This window comes from Poeciliopsis prolifica, unplaced genomic scaffold (genome assembly GCF_027474105.1).
Source record: "Poeciliopsis prolifica strain line A6 unplaced genomic scaffold, Auburn_PproV2 SCAFFOLD013, whole genome shotgun sequence".
Lineage (NCBI taxonomy): Eukaryota > Metazoa > Chordata > Actinopteri > Cyprinodontiformes > Poeciliidae > Poeciliopsis > Poeciliopsis prolifica.
This window is the reverse complement of record NW_026562388.1, coordinates 863,638-879,213: the sequence shown is the minus strand read 5'-3', so window position 1 is coordinate 879,213 and position 15,576 is coordinate 863,638. Positions and strand designations below refer to the sequence as shown.

The 15,576-nt window shown below is 40.6% G+C and overlaps 2 protein-coding genes across 3 annotated transcripts in view; both read right to left on the bottom strand.

The window, feature by feature from the left end:
* Positions 1–8,542, bottom strand: part of sos2 (son of sevenless homolog 2 (Drosophila)) — a 42,429-nt gene extending 33,887 nt beyond the window's left edge. For both annotated transcript variants that reach the window (XM_055037983.1, XM_055037984.1), the window contains exon 1: positions 7,672–8,542. In XM_055037983.1, coding sequence (XP_054893958.1) covers positions 7,672–7,755 — 84 coding nt within the window. In that variant the 5' untranslated portion in view covers positions 7,756–8,542. The remainder of the gene's footprint in view (positions 1–7,671) is intronic.
* A 519-nt stretch (positions 8,543–9,061) lies between these two features.
* Positions 9,062–15,523, bottom strand: l2hgdh (L-2-hydroxyglutarate dehydrogenase). The gene is made up of 10 exons (XM_055038001.1): positions 15,317–15,523; positions 14,208–14,323; positions 13,860–14,011; positions 13,249–13,380; positions 12,371–12,533; positions 12,242–12,276; positions 11,977–12,144; positions 11,094–11,251; positions 10,884–11,015; positions 9,062–10,786 (listed from the first exon to the last, which is right to left on the bottom strand). The coding sequence occupies exons 1-10, from the start codon at positions 15,406–15,408 to the stop codon at positions 10,591–10,593; spliced, it is 1,344 nt and encodes a 447-aa protein (XP_054893976.1). The 5' UTR covers positions 15,409–15,523; the 3' UTR covers positions 9,062–10,590.
* Between the last annotated feature and the right edge of the window lie 53 nt (positions 15,524–15,576).

The following is a 15,576-nucleotide window of genomic DNA, read 5'->3' as shown; positions in this document are numbered from 1 at the left end:
ACAGGTGGAAGAAAATTTTTAATTTCCACCCGAGCCTGAAGCACGGGTGCAGAAGCGGCGATGATAAAAATACACATCCTGGAAAAAAAAAAAAGTTCCATAACACAACAAAAACAGATGACATTTCTTTGTTCTTCAAGTAATATCACAGAATATTGTTTTTTATTTCCAGCCTTTGATTGCAAAGATTTTCCAGAGCCAAAAAATTTTAAAAAACTAAATAAAAGAAAGAAACAAAAGGCAGACAGGATGTGGTAGTGGTAACATTTCTGACGTATAAAGCACAAGAAGTGATTTATGATTTGACAGAAAACATCTTGCATAAAGCTGCAGTTCCACCTCATAAATTTAACTGTGTTCCCGTCTCGTCACCTTGCTACACAGGTGATCGCTCCAGAGGTGTTCAGGATGCCACTTTAGGACACTGCAAACTAACTTCACAGAAATACTTCACTGGATTGTAGAACATTTGATCTAAAAAACTAAAAGCATAAGAGCACTCTGACTGGAGCTTAATAAACTGTTTCCATTTCGGTCAAAAACCTGCATGAATTACAACTCGTCTTTCTCTTGGGAGTCTTGTCAACCACATTTTACGACCTCAAGATGGCATTGGATAGAAACCGGTGTCGCTGTGCCAGCCAGGCATAGGACCAGTGGAGTCCATAGTTGTTATTAACGGTAGCAAGTCGGTGGTGGAATTACGTTCATGCACAGTCACAGCGCTTAATAGCAGCCAGGATACACAGACAGAATACAGACCATGATGGGATATCAAAAGAACATCAACAATGCAAACAGCTGCATGCTTAAGGCATTACCTTAAGAGGATTAAATATTCTTAACCTTAGAAGGCTTTAGTGAAAGACTTTATGGTTTCCCCCAGAAAACTTGCTAGGCCGGTGGTTGGGTGCGAGGTCAGTCCTTCATCCAGCGGCCCACCGAGTTTTTGAGTTAAAAAAATGGTTAAAGGTGAGAGGAAATTTGAAAATATCACTTAATTATTATGTGTTAGTAATAACTGAGGACCAGAATTATTCTCCCAAAGTCTTAAAAATGCTAACATTTTAAATAAGACTTGAAAAATAAACAATGCTTAGCCTGATGGAGCACAAGTAAAGCCTGGTGGCCCGCCAGGCTTATAATAGACTGTGGGAAACCCTGGATTTTTTAAAAATAATTACATTTCATGTGGACATAAAAAGAAATCCTTCCCTTTTCATGAGCTTTTAATTTACTTTTCAACTTCCCTTTTGGGTTAATAAAGTATTTTTGAACTAAATTTGAATTTTTGGGCAGAACGCAAGAGTCCCAGACAACCATATTCACCAGACTGACATTTGTGACCGATTAATAACGTCCAGCTTTTGTAACGCTCTACCAATTTTGGTTGTTATTGATTGATTCTGAGTCTTACTTATTTGTTAAAACTATTATATATGAAGACATTAGAGCAGTAGTTACACTAATTAAAGTATTTTTTACCTTTTGTATTAGTGGTAAACATAGTTAAAACCGCTAGCATGACTAAAAACAGCAGCCTCTTTATGAATCCCTGAGCATTTAGACGGCTCCCTCGACCCCAAGGCTACAAAAGGATCCATAGACAGAAACCGTGTTTCCATTGAGCATAAAACTACACGAATTGGAATAATGAAAATAAATTCACTTTAAGGAAACACAGCAATATCGGAGCAGTGAAAACTGTTTTTGTGCCTGGATGATTTTCAGCCATATTTCACAAAACTGCAATGGAAATACTTTTTCCGCATCGTGCCAGTTTGTATACAGCAACAACCACTTATTTATAGGTGCTGGTCTTTTTGGACAATACGCCCACAGCATCATCGAACACTACAGCAAAAGCTGAGTTTGTAATTTTGGTGAATCTATCGTGTTTCTGAGAAACAAATTTGACTACAACTTTCCAAAAATGCTGCAATGCTCAGCTGAAATATGAATATATTTTATAAGTGTTCACATCTGTCATGATTTTTAATGACTCATCACGTAAACAAGCTTATTGAGAAGTGATTTTCATTGCATTTCTATTTTAATTTAAACAGCGCAACTGTGAAATTGTGTTCTTTGACATATTGAAAAGGTTTTGAGCACATTTGTAATGGAAATGCAGGAAAGTGGTTGACAGGTGTGCTGTATTTCAATCAGGCCTTCCTGTTATCTGCACAGTCTTGCTCTCTCATAGCCTGAATTAACCTAAAACATGGCTCAACATGTAGAAATTACAGTTTCCTGCTAAACACCTTCTGGCATCACGGTGCTTCCTCCCAATTCATTTTCAAACACGTCACTGACACCAGGAGAGCCTTCTCTCTACACTAACATCATCAGTGAACAGTGATGTCAGCGCCACCTAGAAAACCCTCGTCAGATGTCGTAACTCAAAGGAAAAACAAAAAACATTGAATCTTTAAACTTCCCGTCTGAGTTGATTCCAGTCTTTTCGCTTTCTCCGTACGTCTTTGATTTGCTTTCCTGATTATCTTTTGTTTTTGTTCGTCGGACAAGTACTATTTTAAAATAATACTGCTGCCAGGAAAGAAGCAAAAGATTCAAAATCAGATAAGACAGAAATGCATGTGTTACGATGAGAAACAAGCCCAAATTAGGCGCTCTGAAGGTCTTTTTCAATAATCGATCTGGCGAACTTCCCTTTTATGATTTTGAGAATTCAACTTGTTCTTCTACCACTCATCAATAATCTAGGACTCTTTCGGGGATGAAGTCATGCATGATGAGTCGTCACCAAAAATAAAACCCCACCCCCCTCTTTGGACTGCTTCGTGTGAAGCAGCGAGTCAAAGTCTGACAAAACCATAACAAGCCTGTTACTTCTGCCTTTCAAAGGCTTTCCTGGCGGCAGCTGTGCAGCAAGTTGAGACAATGACAGTGGCACTTCAGCCCACCAGCTGCTTTCTGAGTTTCACTTGACTCATCGTAACAGTTCTCACGTCATACAAACAAATAAAAGACATGACTGTGTCATTTATTTGTCAATACAACGTTACTGGGAAAATAAGAAAAAGTAGAAAGAAAATCCAAGCCTGGAAATCGCCATAGGAATATTTGCAGCTGCTGAGCTTGGAGCAATATTCTTTATCCTTTTGTAAAATCATGAAAAAAATCATTTATTTTACTCAGATAACAATTGTTACAGATGCAAAAAAAAAAATAACAGTGTGCTATTTTTTTGCACTTAAATTATATTTTCTTTAACATTTGTTTTGCTGTAGTTTGGTTTTGACGCATAAACTTTTGAAAATACTAAATTTACATTTGTTTTTAAACGTCAATATTCCGCTAATGTAAAAAAAAATAAACATTTTTGCAACTGCAGTGTCTCCATTAAATAACACAAATCATATGTGAATAAGCCTGTCAAAATAAGGAATAAATAAATTAATCGCATTATAATTTAAAAAAACTATTTTAATTTGCTTGATTTATTGTTTTCTCTTTTGACCAAAAACTTAACTTATAAAAGTCTTCAGTCTGGTGCTTTGGTCTCAACTAGGCCTTTTTTTAAATATAATTTTGTTTACAAAAACTTTGTAATTCATTTGATTTGTTGTTTTTGCTGTTTTCTTTATTTATTTTGGATATTTTACACGTCTCCCAGGTCCTGTGCTTAAATGTTCATTAGAATTTAAAGTTTATTGATTTTTTCAGAATGTATTCTTGTATTTTAATGCCATTGTTGTTATTATATTACTTGAAAATGGTCTCAAAACAGCAATGTTATCATTTATCGCAATAAGTTCTGGGACAATTTATCATTCGGCATAACTTCATATTGTGACAGGCCTGCATGTCAATAAGCTTTTTCATGCAATAAATCATTAAAAAAAAACATGGCATGCCATTATCCTCCAAATACTTCCTGTGTCATCTTATTTGTCGTTTGCGCCAGTGGAAATGTCCAGTTGTTGATCATGTAACTTGTGTAATGCAAAATAGTGTTTCCTTTGCTAAGTTAAGTGAAATAAACCAATCTGATACGGTCAAAAAGAAACCACATCATCACAGCACCAGAAGTTTTCAATCAAAACACGTTTTTTTCTAAACCGAAATGTTTCTATTAAGCAAATTTATTCTCGAAACACTAAATTGTGCAATTATATGTTCAATGGAAATGCAGCTACTGTTCCACATCATTTAGCATCCTGCCATAAATTCTGAATTCGAGTCCTGTGACGTTTTTGATGTGCTAACCCTCAGCTTAATGCCTATGCACTACCGATCAGTAGGGAGACGTTCACAATGTTCCGCTCCGATATCATCGGGTATGTTAATTTTCCGAGTCAGTCTCATGCTGTGAGTTTCTTCACGTTAAAAACAAACCTACTGCCCAGCAAGAGATTTGCTGCAAGTTTCACTTTCACTTTAAGAAGCTGCCCCTCCGTAACAGCATGGGGTTGTGTAACGTAACAAACGTCTGGCTCTTACTGAACAGTTTCCAGCTTTATTTATTTTTTACTTCATGGATGCCAAGCGTGTTGTCAGGTTGATTCAGCCGCATTGTACAAGAACATCTAGGACTAAAGCCAGGATTTTTAAAAATTTTTTTTAGTTATAGTCAATGTACTCAGAGCTCCAATTCCTCAGAAACTTACGTTTTTCATTCATACTTGTAGGTTAAAAATACCTAATTAAATTCTCTATAAGCTGCACAAGTTTTTACTGAAACATCCCAGTGGTTTGCTTTATTTAGAAAAAACAAAAACAAAAAAAAGACAAAATACGGGCCACGCAATCGCCTGGCATTGCGCACAACCCTGCCAGTAAATTGTGCTGGTAAATATTTATGTCGTTTTTATCTTTTGTTTATCCCCTTCTGCTGCCGACTTGAGATACGTTCCTTTCCCATTGTGTACAGTTTGTTGGGAGAGTGTACACTGCACACATGGCCGAGCTCCACCCTTAACTCTGTTCCACCAATGGGCTCATGACAGGACTTTGCTATGCGTCCAGTTATTTTCGTACACCCTTCCCAGGAACTCTGTAATTAGTTGCCTTGTTGCTGTGTTCACTTGTGACTTTGATGAGGAGACATCAAAGTCACAAGTTTCAAAAGTGTCAAATTTGTTGTCAAATTGTTAGCAAACATGAGGTTTGCACAATAAAGCTGAGAGACTGAACAGTGAGCCTCTGCTGCATGTGTGAGCGTGATGTCCTTCAGACGCCGCTTACTGGAAGATGAAGATTTTATTATGCAATGTTGTGTTTGGGTCCTTGATGTGGCACTCTCGTTGCTTTGATTCTGTAATTATGTAGTTTGCATCAAACGTGTGAGCTGTGGTGCAACCTTGGTGACATTTCAACCCCCTTGGACCCGTTTAACCCACTGATCAAACTCTGTGTGCGGAGGAAGGAGATGCACGATTGCTGCGCTTTAATGTTTGCAAATGCCATGGAAACGAAAGGGCGATACACAATAGAGTCACAGGACTACAACACTGGCGGTCTAACCTGTAGGTATCAGCTGGCTAATTAGCTGTAGCAGTTAGCCTGCAGTCAGCAGCTGAACAGATGCACCTCTCACATCTTGTCACATTAGAAAATATTTATCAAAAACAAAACAACAGGTCAACGTTTAGAAACTTAACAAATTACACTCGACATTGTTAATAGCAGCGTCCTTAAGGTGACTTTAATGTCTTTCTTCTAACGGAGATCAAACATTGATTTCTGTAATCCAGCAGTGTGCTCCGACTGGTGGGTGAATGGCAATGTATGTACCGGTATATTTATTAAAATAAACAAAATGCTAACAGTTTGTAATACTGTTGATAAAAAAATCCAAAGCACAGAATTGCAGTGTGTCTAGTGATGCATAAGAATATCTTCTTTTTGGTTGACAATTTAAATACTATTGAAAGAATTTTTTTTGAGAAAAAAAACACTACAAGTTAATTTTATGTCCTTCCTAAGTAATCAATTGTATTTTAAAGAAAATAGCTTTAGCTCAGTTGTAGTCTAAAGCTTGATGTTCAAATATTTTCTATGTTGTTGTCGTTTGTCAAAGCACACATTTCCATTTCGAGCTAAAAGCAGCGAGAGAATTGCAGCATTATTTTTATTGTTTGAGCCAATTTTATATATTTTTGTGTCTTTAGCAAACGCGCAACAAGCAAGAGACCGTACTCTGTCTCGGCTTCAGCGGCAAATCAAGTTTCCCTCCTCCGTCTCCCGGCCGTCGGAAGCGCTCTCATTCGGAGCAGAAAACAGAAACTCAGCCTTGTGATGATGGGAAGAAGCCGAGATGAGGCAAGAAAAAGAAAGGGAGAGTAAAAATGGGAACTGATACAGATCAATCCTGCTGACAAAGGACATTAAAAATCAAAGTAATCGTTTGCTGAGAGTTACACTACGGTTTATTAAAAAAACCAAAATGCTTCTGCGTTTTTGTTTTCCTTGAAAAGAGATAGAAACTTAATGTGATGGAAGTGTTATCAAGCAGCAGCAAAGTGTCTATTTAAAGCAGGGGTTATACATTCTCACTATATGACCTACGTTGGGAAAAAAAAAACGGCAACAAATGCGCTATAAATAGTTTTACAACATAAGCTAAAGAGGGTTCCGCGGGTATTTAATCGGCGTCGTACGTTGTTACATATCATAAAACTGTGAAAGCCACTGCACTGCAAAGATTGGGAAACCCTGAGCAATTTCTTCAAAATCATAGCAGGGGAAAAAAAAAGATCTTCATTCGGGAAATTAAGCAATCAAAGTCTGTGAATAATCACACAGAAAGTTAACCAATGAGGAGAGACAACTTCAGTTCAGGAGAACATTGTTATAGGTTTGAGGTAATCTGGCTAGCCTGATGACGGTTTTTATCCCTGACAAGAGATGTGAAATCATCATGGATACCTTTTGTGTTTTTTAAGAATCTTAAGAAGGTACGCGCTTTTGAAAGTTTTAAATTATGGGGTTTTTTTTCCCCTTCAGTCCTGAGTTTTTGTCCAGTTGTCAGTGGAAGTGCTAATGGTGCATTCAGGTACAGGCCAACTGGAAAACAACCAATCCCTGCTGCTAGGTACGAAGGAGGACGCATGATGCTGTGGGCCCCATTCTCTTCCAAAGGTCCTGGAAACCCTCGTCACGGCCTCTTTACAATACCAGGGGATTACTAACAATCTGAATTTGGCCAAATAAACACAGAAATGACTCAACAAACATCCAAAATAAATAGTTCAAGCACACCAATCTTGTCATCGACTAGAGGCTTTTAAGACATGAACTGCAGGCCACAACGCTTTTGCACGAAAGACGATACAAGTCGTTCATGTGTTTGGATGGGGGAAGATGCAAGTGTCCATGTTTATCACTACAGCTGTCAAAACTGCAGCAACCTACTGCAGTGGCCTCTCGTTTTTTAAATTTATCTATAACCACAACAATGTTTAGGTTTTCTGTGACAAAACTAATGCAAAGTTTTAAAAAAACTAATAGCATTAATTTAACTTTCTCTACAAGGATAGATAGATAGATAGATAGATAGATAGATAGATAGATAGATAGATAGATAGATAGATAGATAGATAGATAGATAGATAGATAGATAGATAGATGCCACATCAACTCAATGAGGGAATGTGTTGGGACAATATGGTTTACTGGCTCTTACACACTGAAGTTTTGTCAGACCTTTTTTAGAGCTTGCACGAAGAGGCCTCTCCACTTGTGACTGTTCTCTTCACTCGAAAAGTCGTACATCTGCTGGGGCTGCATCGCTGTAGCGGCTCCTGGCGTTGCCGTGATCCGGGCTGAACTGTCAGCATCGGCCCCGAATAGATAGTCCTTATGGGTGGGTCGGTCCGGAGCGGGCACGGGGGTTGTTGGGGAAACGGGAGTTGGGGGAGGTGGGAGAGGGGGGGAAGAAAAAGTCACCGTGTTGTGTAAAAATATGCAGAATAAAGCTCAACCACCACACTGCGAGTCCCACGTCGAGTCCGGGTTGACGACGAGAAGCTCGCGACCAAAAAAGCACATGTAGCCGTGAAGTTAACGCGCTAGCTCGGCGGCTAATGATAGCTGTAAACACAGAGCTCGGCTAACTGGCGAGCTAACAGCTAATAACAATGTTGCGGAGCGCCGTGCCAGTTCGTTTGGTTCCAGAAATGTGTAGCAGGCACGTTTCGCTCAAAGTCGCAGCAAAAAGCAGGACCCCCGTCTGCTACCTGCTGCGAGCTGCGCTCGAATATCTGCTACCTAAAACACCTGTAACCTTTGCGAGCTAACCAGCTAGCTGGTGCTACAGGCAGCTGCTGGCCTCGATGCGCCTCCACTCCTATGTTGTGGCACACAAGCCCTTCTGCTCCAAACAAGGCACACTTTTTTCTTCGCGGCTCATTTCACAATTAGTCATCTTTTCCGCAACTACCAGATGTTATATCCGGCGTATATTCCTTTGAAGAAACAGTGGGAAGTCCAAGGCATTTTGGTGGGTGAAGAGCAGCTATAAAAAGAAGTCGGAGGTTTTTTTTTTTGGTTAGAGAAGTCGGAATCGCTCGCTACAACTCCGCTACCGCCGCTGCTTGTTTGCTGCCGCTGCTGCAGCTGCGCGACCTAACCGTCCCGCAAGACACGCACGCTGCGCAATTCCACACGCAGCCAGACAGAAACACCTGGATACGAATCACGTATCCACACGAAAACTGATACAAAAAAAAAATTTCAAAATATAAAAAGAACATGTCTTTTTTTTCTTTCTTTTTTTGTTTTAAAAACATGGCCAAATATATACCCAGTAAATAAGAAACTGAATTGTTAAAAATAAGATTTATTGGGGAACCGTGACGCAAAGTTTCTTGGTGAAAACGCCGCTGCTTGCAGAGAGAAAAGCTCATCTCCACATATTTTCTGCCAACACTAAGGTCCACTGACTGAGCTTATTGTTATTGCGCCCTCTTGTGGAGAAACTGTATTTCTACATCGCTCGAGAAGAGCTGGGATGAATGGACAATTTTTTTTAAACTATTTTAAAGCATTGACACAGACGTTCCATGTAACTCATAATCCACAGAACAACACCCCATTGTCGTTATTTTGCTTTTATTTGTTGTATAATGATTTATTGAACCATAGTAAAATCTGCCCTTTCAGAAAACAACCACACACACATATATGCATGCCTTCTGGTGACAGCACACAAGGCTCGGTTCATTTGCAGTTTTTCCTCTGCTAATCAGTTCATTCTGGTATTACTAAATCAAATTTCACTTTCAAAAGCCATTTCCTTGTGTTCGCATGACTGGAGCGAAACCAAAACCGTCGTGTCAGAAGACTCTGCAGGTAAACATGGCAACAATTAATCAGATGGAAGAGGTTTGTGACAACAACCAGGACAGACTTGCTGGAAGAATGGCCAGGTTTAATTATCAAAAAATAAAAAATAAAAAAAACTTTGGTGATTGCTGCAATAAATCCCATACGGTCAGGTAAAAGGTTGACAGGATGGGATGATTTACAAGTTCCCACATGGTTTCCTGCAGAGCTGCTGCATCACCTGAGGCTTCCTCTGACTTTTAACGACTCCCGAAAAGTCAACTAGGCCTAAGGGATGATTGCCGTCATCATTCCAGTCAATGCCAGAAAAAAAAAAGCAAGAAAAACAAACAAACAAACAAACCCCCCCCCACATTGCCTACTAGTCAGAAACAGAGTTCAGTAAGATAAAGTAGTGAGTTCAGACTAAAAAAAAATCATTAAAAAGGCAATACAAGCAGAATACTGCACTTATTTTAAAATGGGTGCATTTGTACATTAACAAATCAGACAGAAAGAAAATCTACATTAAACTAAATCTTCTGTCAAAATGCTAACTGATTACCTAGTTTCTTGTAATCTCATCAACTGCAAAAAAAATACAGAATTAGTATTTTCTTCAGTCCACCTATTAGAAACTTTGCATTAAGTGAAACTTTTGAGGATATTTCTTTTGAGCTTTGTATATTTTATCAGTGCCATGTTTTCACCATGTCAACGATGCCACACTTTAAAAAGGTGAAAACATTCATGCACATTCTATCAAATATATATTTCCTGTAAAAAAAAAAAATACGTATTCAGAAAGAGCAATTTACAGATTTGGTATCAAATCGAATCCAAAAACCAACTTAAAGCATAGAAGAAGAAAAAAATCCTTTTCCCACAGATTGTGCATTTTTGTGCAGACAAATGTATTTCCGGAGATGAATAATTATTCAAACGTACCCAACAGCTTAAAAAAAAAAAGAATCTCAGCATCACAAGTCAACTAGCAGAAATATCCACATTCTGTTTAATACCTGCGAGGTAAGACCCTAAAGAAATTCATTTAAGTTCAAAAATTATTTCTAATTTCATGTCCCCAGAAGGTCGTGCAGAGGGTAAAGATGAGTTTCTACACGGATGTGAAAGAGTAAACATGTTTGTAGTTCGTTTCAGCACTTCAGTGATAAAAGTCTTTAAAAAGACGTTTTAAAGAGTCAAACGAACGGCCTGGCTTTAACTCGGGAGGCTCAGGAAGTTTCAATCTGTGGCTGGATTTCTGCATCCCTCTCCAGCGTTTCGTCACGCCCGTCGCTACAGCGTGAAGCGACTCTCCACCTCATCCGCAATCATCTCGGCGATGGCGAGGGACGAGGTGGCTGCCGGGGAGGGGGCGTTGCGCACGTGGAGCACCCGACTGCCCAAATCCCCGACGCCGCCGTCGAAGACAAAGTCGTCCACAAGGTTCCCGTCCCGGTCGAGGGCCTGAGCTCGGACTCCAGTTGGACCTCTAGACAGGATCAGTGGGGTTAGCGCAACATAAGATACAAAAAATAATAATAAATTATGAAAATACAACAAGCATATAATGTAAAAATTTCCACTACCTGAGCACGTCGCTTAGAGAGAGTTCGGGGATGTACTTCTGCAGAATTTTAATCTGCGCACCGAGGAAAACTCCTCTGTACATTTCCCCGATGCCATAAGTGACATTCCTCAGCACGAGCTTCTGAAGGCCTCTGGACGCCCAAAACGAACCAAGTCAGAAATATCAGTAGTAGCTGCTGCAAACCTCCAAGAAAAGCTCGACGGATTACCTAAAGGAGAGTGCGTCTGCAAAGTCCCGGGCATCGAAGTCGTACAGCCGGTAGCCCTCCCTTTTAAAAGCGAGCACTGCGTTGGGGCCGAGCCAAACGCCGCCGTCCATCCGCGGTGTGAAGTGAACCCCGAGGAACGGGAAACGAGGGTCGGGAACCTGAATGAGACGCGAGTGAGTTCAAGGTAAAACATCCCCAACAGACTGAAAAAGTGAACTTTTAAAGTACAACAGCTTTGTAAACTATTTAATCTGTTTAGTCCCACGTTTTAAGTAATGATTATTTCAACATTTTATTGTTATTTGTATTTTTACTGCTTGGGATTTTTCTTAAAAATAGGAATCTTAAATTAGAATTTAAGTTTCGCTCAAAGTTTCTAAAAACAGGACTCAGTTGATGCACTTCTCTCATTTATAAACATACTAGTACATTGGAAAAAAAAAGAAAAGGATGTTGTGTAAAAGTGGATTAAACAATATTGCACTTTTACACAATAAAGAGTTTCTGAGTTCCTCAGAAAGGGAAACTCATTAGACACATTAGAATCATCTTAGCCTTTGCTTCTTGTAATTTTGATGTTTACGGCTCGTAGGCGTCGAAAACCCAAGATTCAGTGTCTCTCTCAGAAAATGATAAAACTGTAATAAACCTCATTGCTGCACAGAGTTCTGTATCCAAGCACATCAAGGGGAAAATTGAGAGGAAGGAGAAACTGTGGCAAGAGAAGGCAGCATCAAGGAGAACTGCAGCCTTCAGAGGATTATCAGGAGAAATCCACACAGACAAATAGCAGACAAGACAAATGTTATTTATTCCCCCTAGACCCTGGTTGCTGTAGTACCAACAACCCCGGCCACCGAACAGCTCCCTTTAGCAGACTCACAGGGTAGATGTTTCCTCTGACCAGGTAGTGCTTCTCTGGTTTCAGCACCAGGTAATCTCCTCTGAAGGGGACGATCCTCGGCTCCGTGCTGCATCCAGAAATCTGCGACAGCCGGTCCGAGTAGAGGCCTCCGCAGGTCAGGACGTAACGGCACCGCACTTCGTCGCCCTGTCACAAGGGATGCGGTGAAAAAACCACAAAACAAACAAAAACTAAGGAGCAGCAGAATGAAATTAAAATGTTTGGAAGCTTTTCCAGGTCCGACCTTTTTATCTCTTATTGCAATGGGATGTTTTATTCCTGACAAGAGAAAAAGATGAAAATACAAACATTGGTTTGTTTGTTTTTTTGTTTGTTTTTTTTTTTAAGAAAGTTTTTTTTTTCTGCTCCTTACCGTCGGGGCTCCAGGCTGGGCTCTCTTTGACCAGGGACATGTCACTGACCTCGAATTCAGTAACCACAGCGCCGCCTGCCTCCTCAAAGTCTCTGCCGTAACTGAGGGCCACCATCCGCCAGTCAACGATGCCGGTGGAGGGTGAATCCAAAGCCATTATCCCCTGAAGAAGTGGCATTATGAAGTTAGCCTCTTCCTTTATGTGTTTTCCTAAATTTAAAGGCGCTATTAAGCTCCCTTGAACGTGTTAGGATGTGTCTATGGCCTACAAGAATTCTTTACATCAGGGTTGGTTTTTGCTTTGTTTTTTGAAAAATAAGATCTTAGTCTGGTCGGTTCTTTCAGAGTTAGCTTCTTTTAGGGGCTCCTGTCACTTTAAATCCAAATAATCTGCTGCTGGCCATGCCCCCGACTCAATGTTTACACTCACATCTGAAAATGGCTGCCAACAAATGCACTATCATACAACCCTACATCTTTGAAAAACAGAAGTGGAGCCTCCTACACAACCTACAAGAATGCTGCAAGTGTTTTCCATCCAGTCAGTCGGGAGCCCTGACTTGTCTATTCCAGCAGCCATTGCACAGCAGTAAAACCAGCTGGAGCTCAGCATGGGTTGCAAGGTAAGGTGCAGTGTCTGCTGATTTCTGATTACACGTTCCAGAGGTTTTGAAACGGCTCATTTTTCAGACACCAAAAAACACCCCATAAACGTATCGCTAAAAACATTTGGGTGTTTTTTTGTTGTCGTTTCTTTAAGCACTTGTTCTGTTTTTAGAAGCAGTAGAAACCCAGACGGAAGTACAAAAAGTGAAACAAGTTCATTTTGTATAAATTCACGTTGATGTAAAACAACAACAAAACTCAAACATTTTTACCCGGCAGTACGGCTCTCGCTCTCGGATCCCCTTGGCGTCCACAACGCTGAGGTCGCGCACTTTGTTCTCCAAACCGCGTTCGTACAGAGCTTTCAGTCTGGGAATTTCTTCCTGCTCTACCGCCACGATTAGCTGCCGAGAGGGGGAAACGTTGGGTTAGTTAAACGCTCAACAAGTAAGATCTACAGAAGGTTACATCTACTCATCAGCTGCATAACTAAAATTAATTTTGGAATCTTGACGCCCATGAAAAGTGTTTTATTGAGCGGGGTGATAAATGGTAAAGAGTTGGGTGCACAAGTTTAGTGTCCATCATTACAGGGTCAAAATTGCACATAAAGACTCAAATACATACATATACTCCAGCCTGTGTGTGTCATTTTGACCATGTGGAGATTGGGGCAAAACTCACAATAAATGGAATTGAAATTTGAGCATCCAAATCTTTTGCTTGTTTTTTCTTTTTCTTTAAATCCTGAAGACGGATGATCACCTACCAAAAGACCCCACGTGGTTAAAAATGATTCTTAAAAAGATGTGTAGTCATGTTCCTGCCATACATGTTTAGCGACAGACATCATCGAAAACAAACAGGTCAATATATAACCCACCTTGCCACATCGTTTATAAGGAATCCCTTTCTTCTCGCAGTACTGGTACGCCAACGTTGCTCCTCGTACACACAGCCGAGCCTTCAGCGAGCCCGGCGTGTAGTAGATCCCGCTGTGGATGACTCCACTGTTGTGCCCACTCTGGTGCACAGCTGGCAGGACGAGGAAATCGACAGATATTATTCACGGAGGCACAAATATCAATCGGTTTTATGCGTTTCTTTGCCTCCGCCTTGCAGAATGTATTGTGGCTTTGAAGAAGAACTGAAATTATTGCGTATTTTCAGTTTTTAAATAATAATAACAATAATAAATAAATTAAAAAAAAACATTAGAAACCCAGCCTACCAAGTTCTTTCTCTTTCTCCAGCAGGACGAAGGTGAGCGTCGGATGTCTTTGAATCAGCTCTCTGGCTGAGGCCAGGCCCACAATGCCAGCACCGACAACGGCCACATCGTATGTGCTGAAAAACACAGGCAGCTGTTCAAACTCCGACTGGACCTTAACTGGGTCACAGGAGGAAATACAAAGCAGAGCCTAATATTTGACTCAGTGTTTCAAAGTCTAACTGTGCTTGGCTTTATGACCGAGAGACCTTTGAAGCGTCGAGGAAGGTCTTTAGTGCCGACAAGACGGGAGAGAAAACTTACTCCTGGCTGCCAAAGACCACCATACAACCGTACATCTTTGAAAAGCAGAAGTGGAGCCTCCTACACAAGCTACAAGAATGTTCACCGTACGGCAGCAAAGCCACACTGAACATCCAGCCAGAGCCAATATGGTTTATTATTAATAATATGATTGAACGGCCCAGTCAAAGCCCAAATCAAATTGAGGACCATGGGAAGGATGCCAATGATGCCCACCATTCAATCGGAGAGAGCCTGGGCGATCTTGGAAGAGCATGTGAAAGGATTTCCAGGATAGCGGACAGTTTTCACAACAGTGAATACGTGGAAGGTTGTTGCTTACACTGGGAAGAAGTTCAGCATTTTTTTGGCAGGACTCATTTAAAAGCGGCATAGCCGGGTGAATGCACATAAAAAAAAGACAGCATGATCACTCATTAACTCTTTAACTAACAAACTAAACAGTGACAACGTTTCAAGTGAATTTCGCAACATATGTGTGTCTAGAGAAACAGTTTGAATGTTATCTGTGATGTAACCTGACCTCCCTTCAGGAAGTTGATTTATGATTTGCTTTTAGATGTGATGTTTACATTCACGTCATGCCAGTCAGGGAAAGCTTCATCACAGCAGCTGAGGAACATCTGGACTTTTTGGTGGAATATAGTTTGCACACAGCTTTTATATGCATACAAGTAAAAGTTTAAAGATATAATGTCCGGATCAAACAGGCTCACAGGTTTTTGGTTTAAACAAGTGTGTACAAAACTTTACACAGAAAAAGAAACCTAGAAATCTTTCAGGACCCTCCTCTCTGTCAGTCGTACCTGTGGAGCTGTCTGCTCGCGATGCCCTTCAGCAGCTGCGGCTGCACCGCACAAACTGCACGTAAAACCCCGCCGCTGCGCGCTCTCACCATCGCTGCTGCTTTGACAGGAAGCTCACAGTTGTTCCTTCATGGCGCGGCGGACAGACAGACTTTCTGAAATCTGTGTCTCTGCGTTGCTCTTTTGTTTTCGCAGCTAGCCATTTACGTCGCGGCTGTGTGCCATCGTTAACCCCCCAAGACGTAGCCACGCCTCCGGCG

Bases quoted from the DNA above. Each gene is read 5' to 3' on its own strand.
- l2hgdh (XM_055038001.1), bottom strand. From the start codon at position 15,408: ATGGTGAGAGCGCGCAGCGGCGGGGTTTTACGTGCAGTTTGTGCGGTG. The intron at 11,252-11,976 runs GTGAGTCTGCTA...CGTCTCATTCAG, and splicing joins TCAGAGGAAACATCTACCCT to GTTCCCGACCCTCGTTTCCC. The intron at 11,016-11,093 runs GTAATCCGTCGA...TTGGGCGTCCAG, and splicing joins GCAGACGCACTCTCCTTTAG to AGGCCTTCAGAAGCTCGTGC.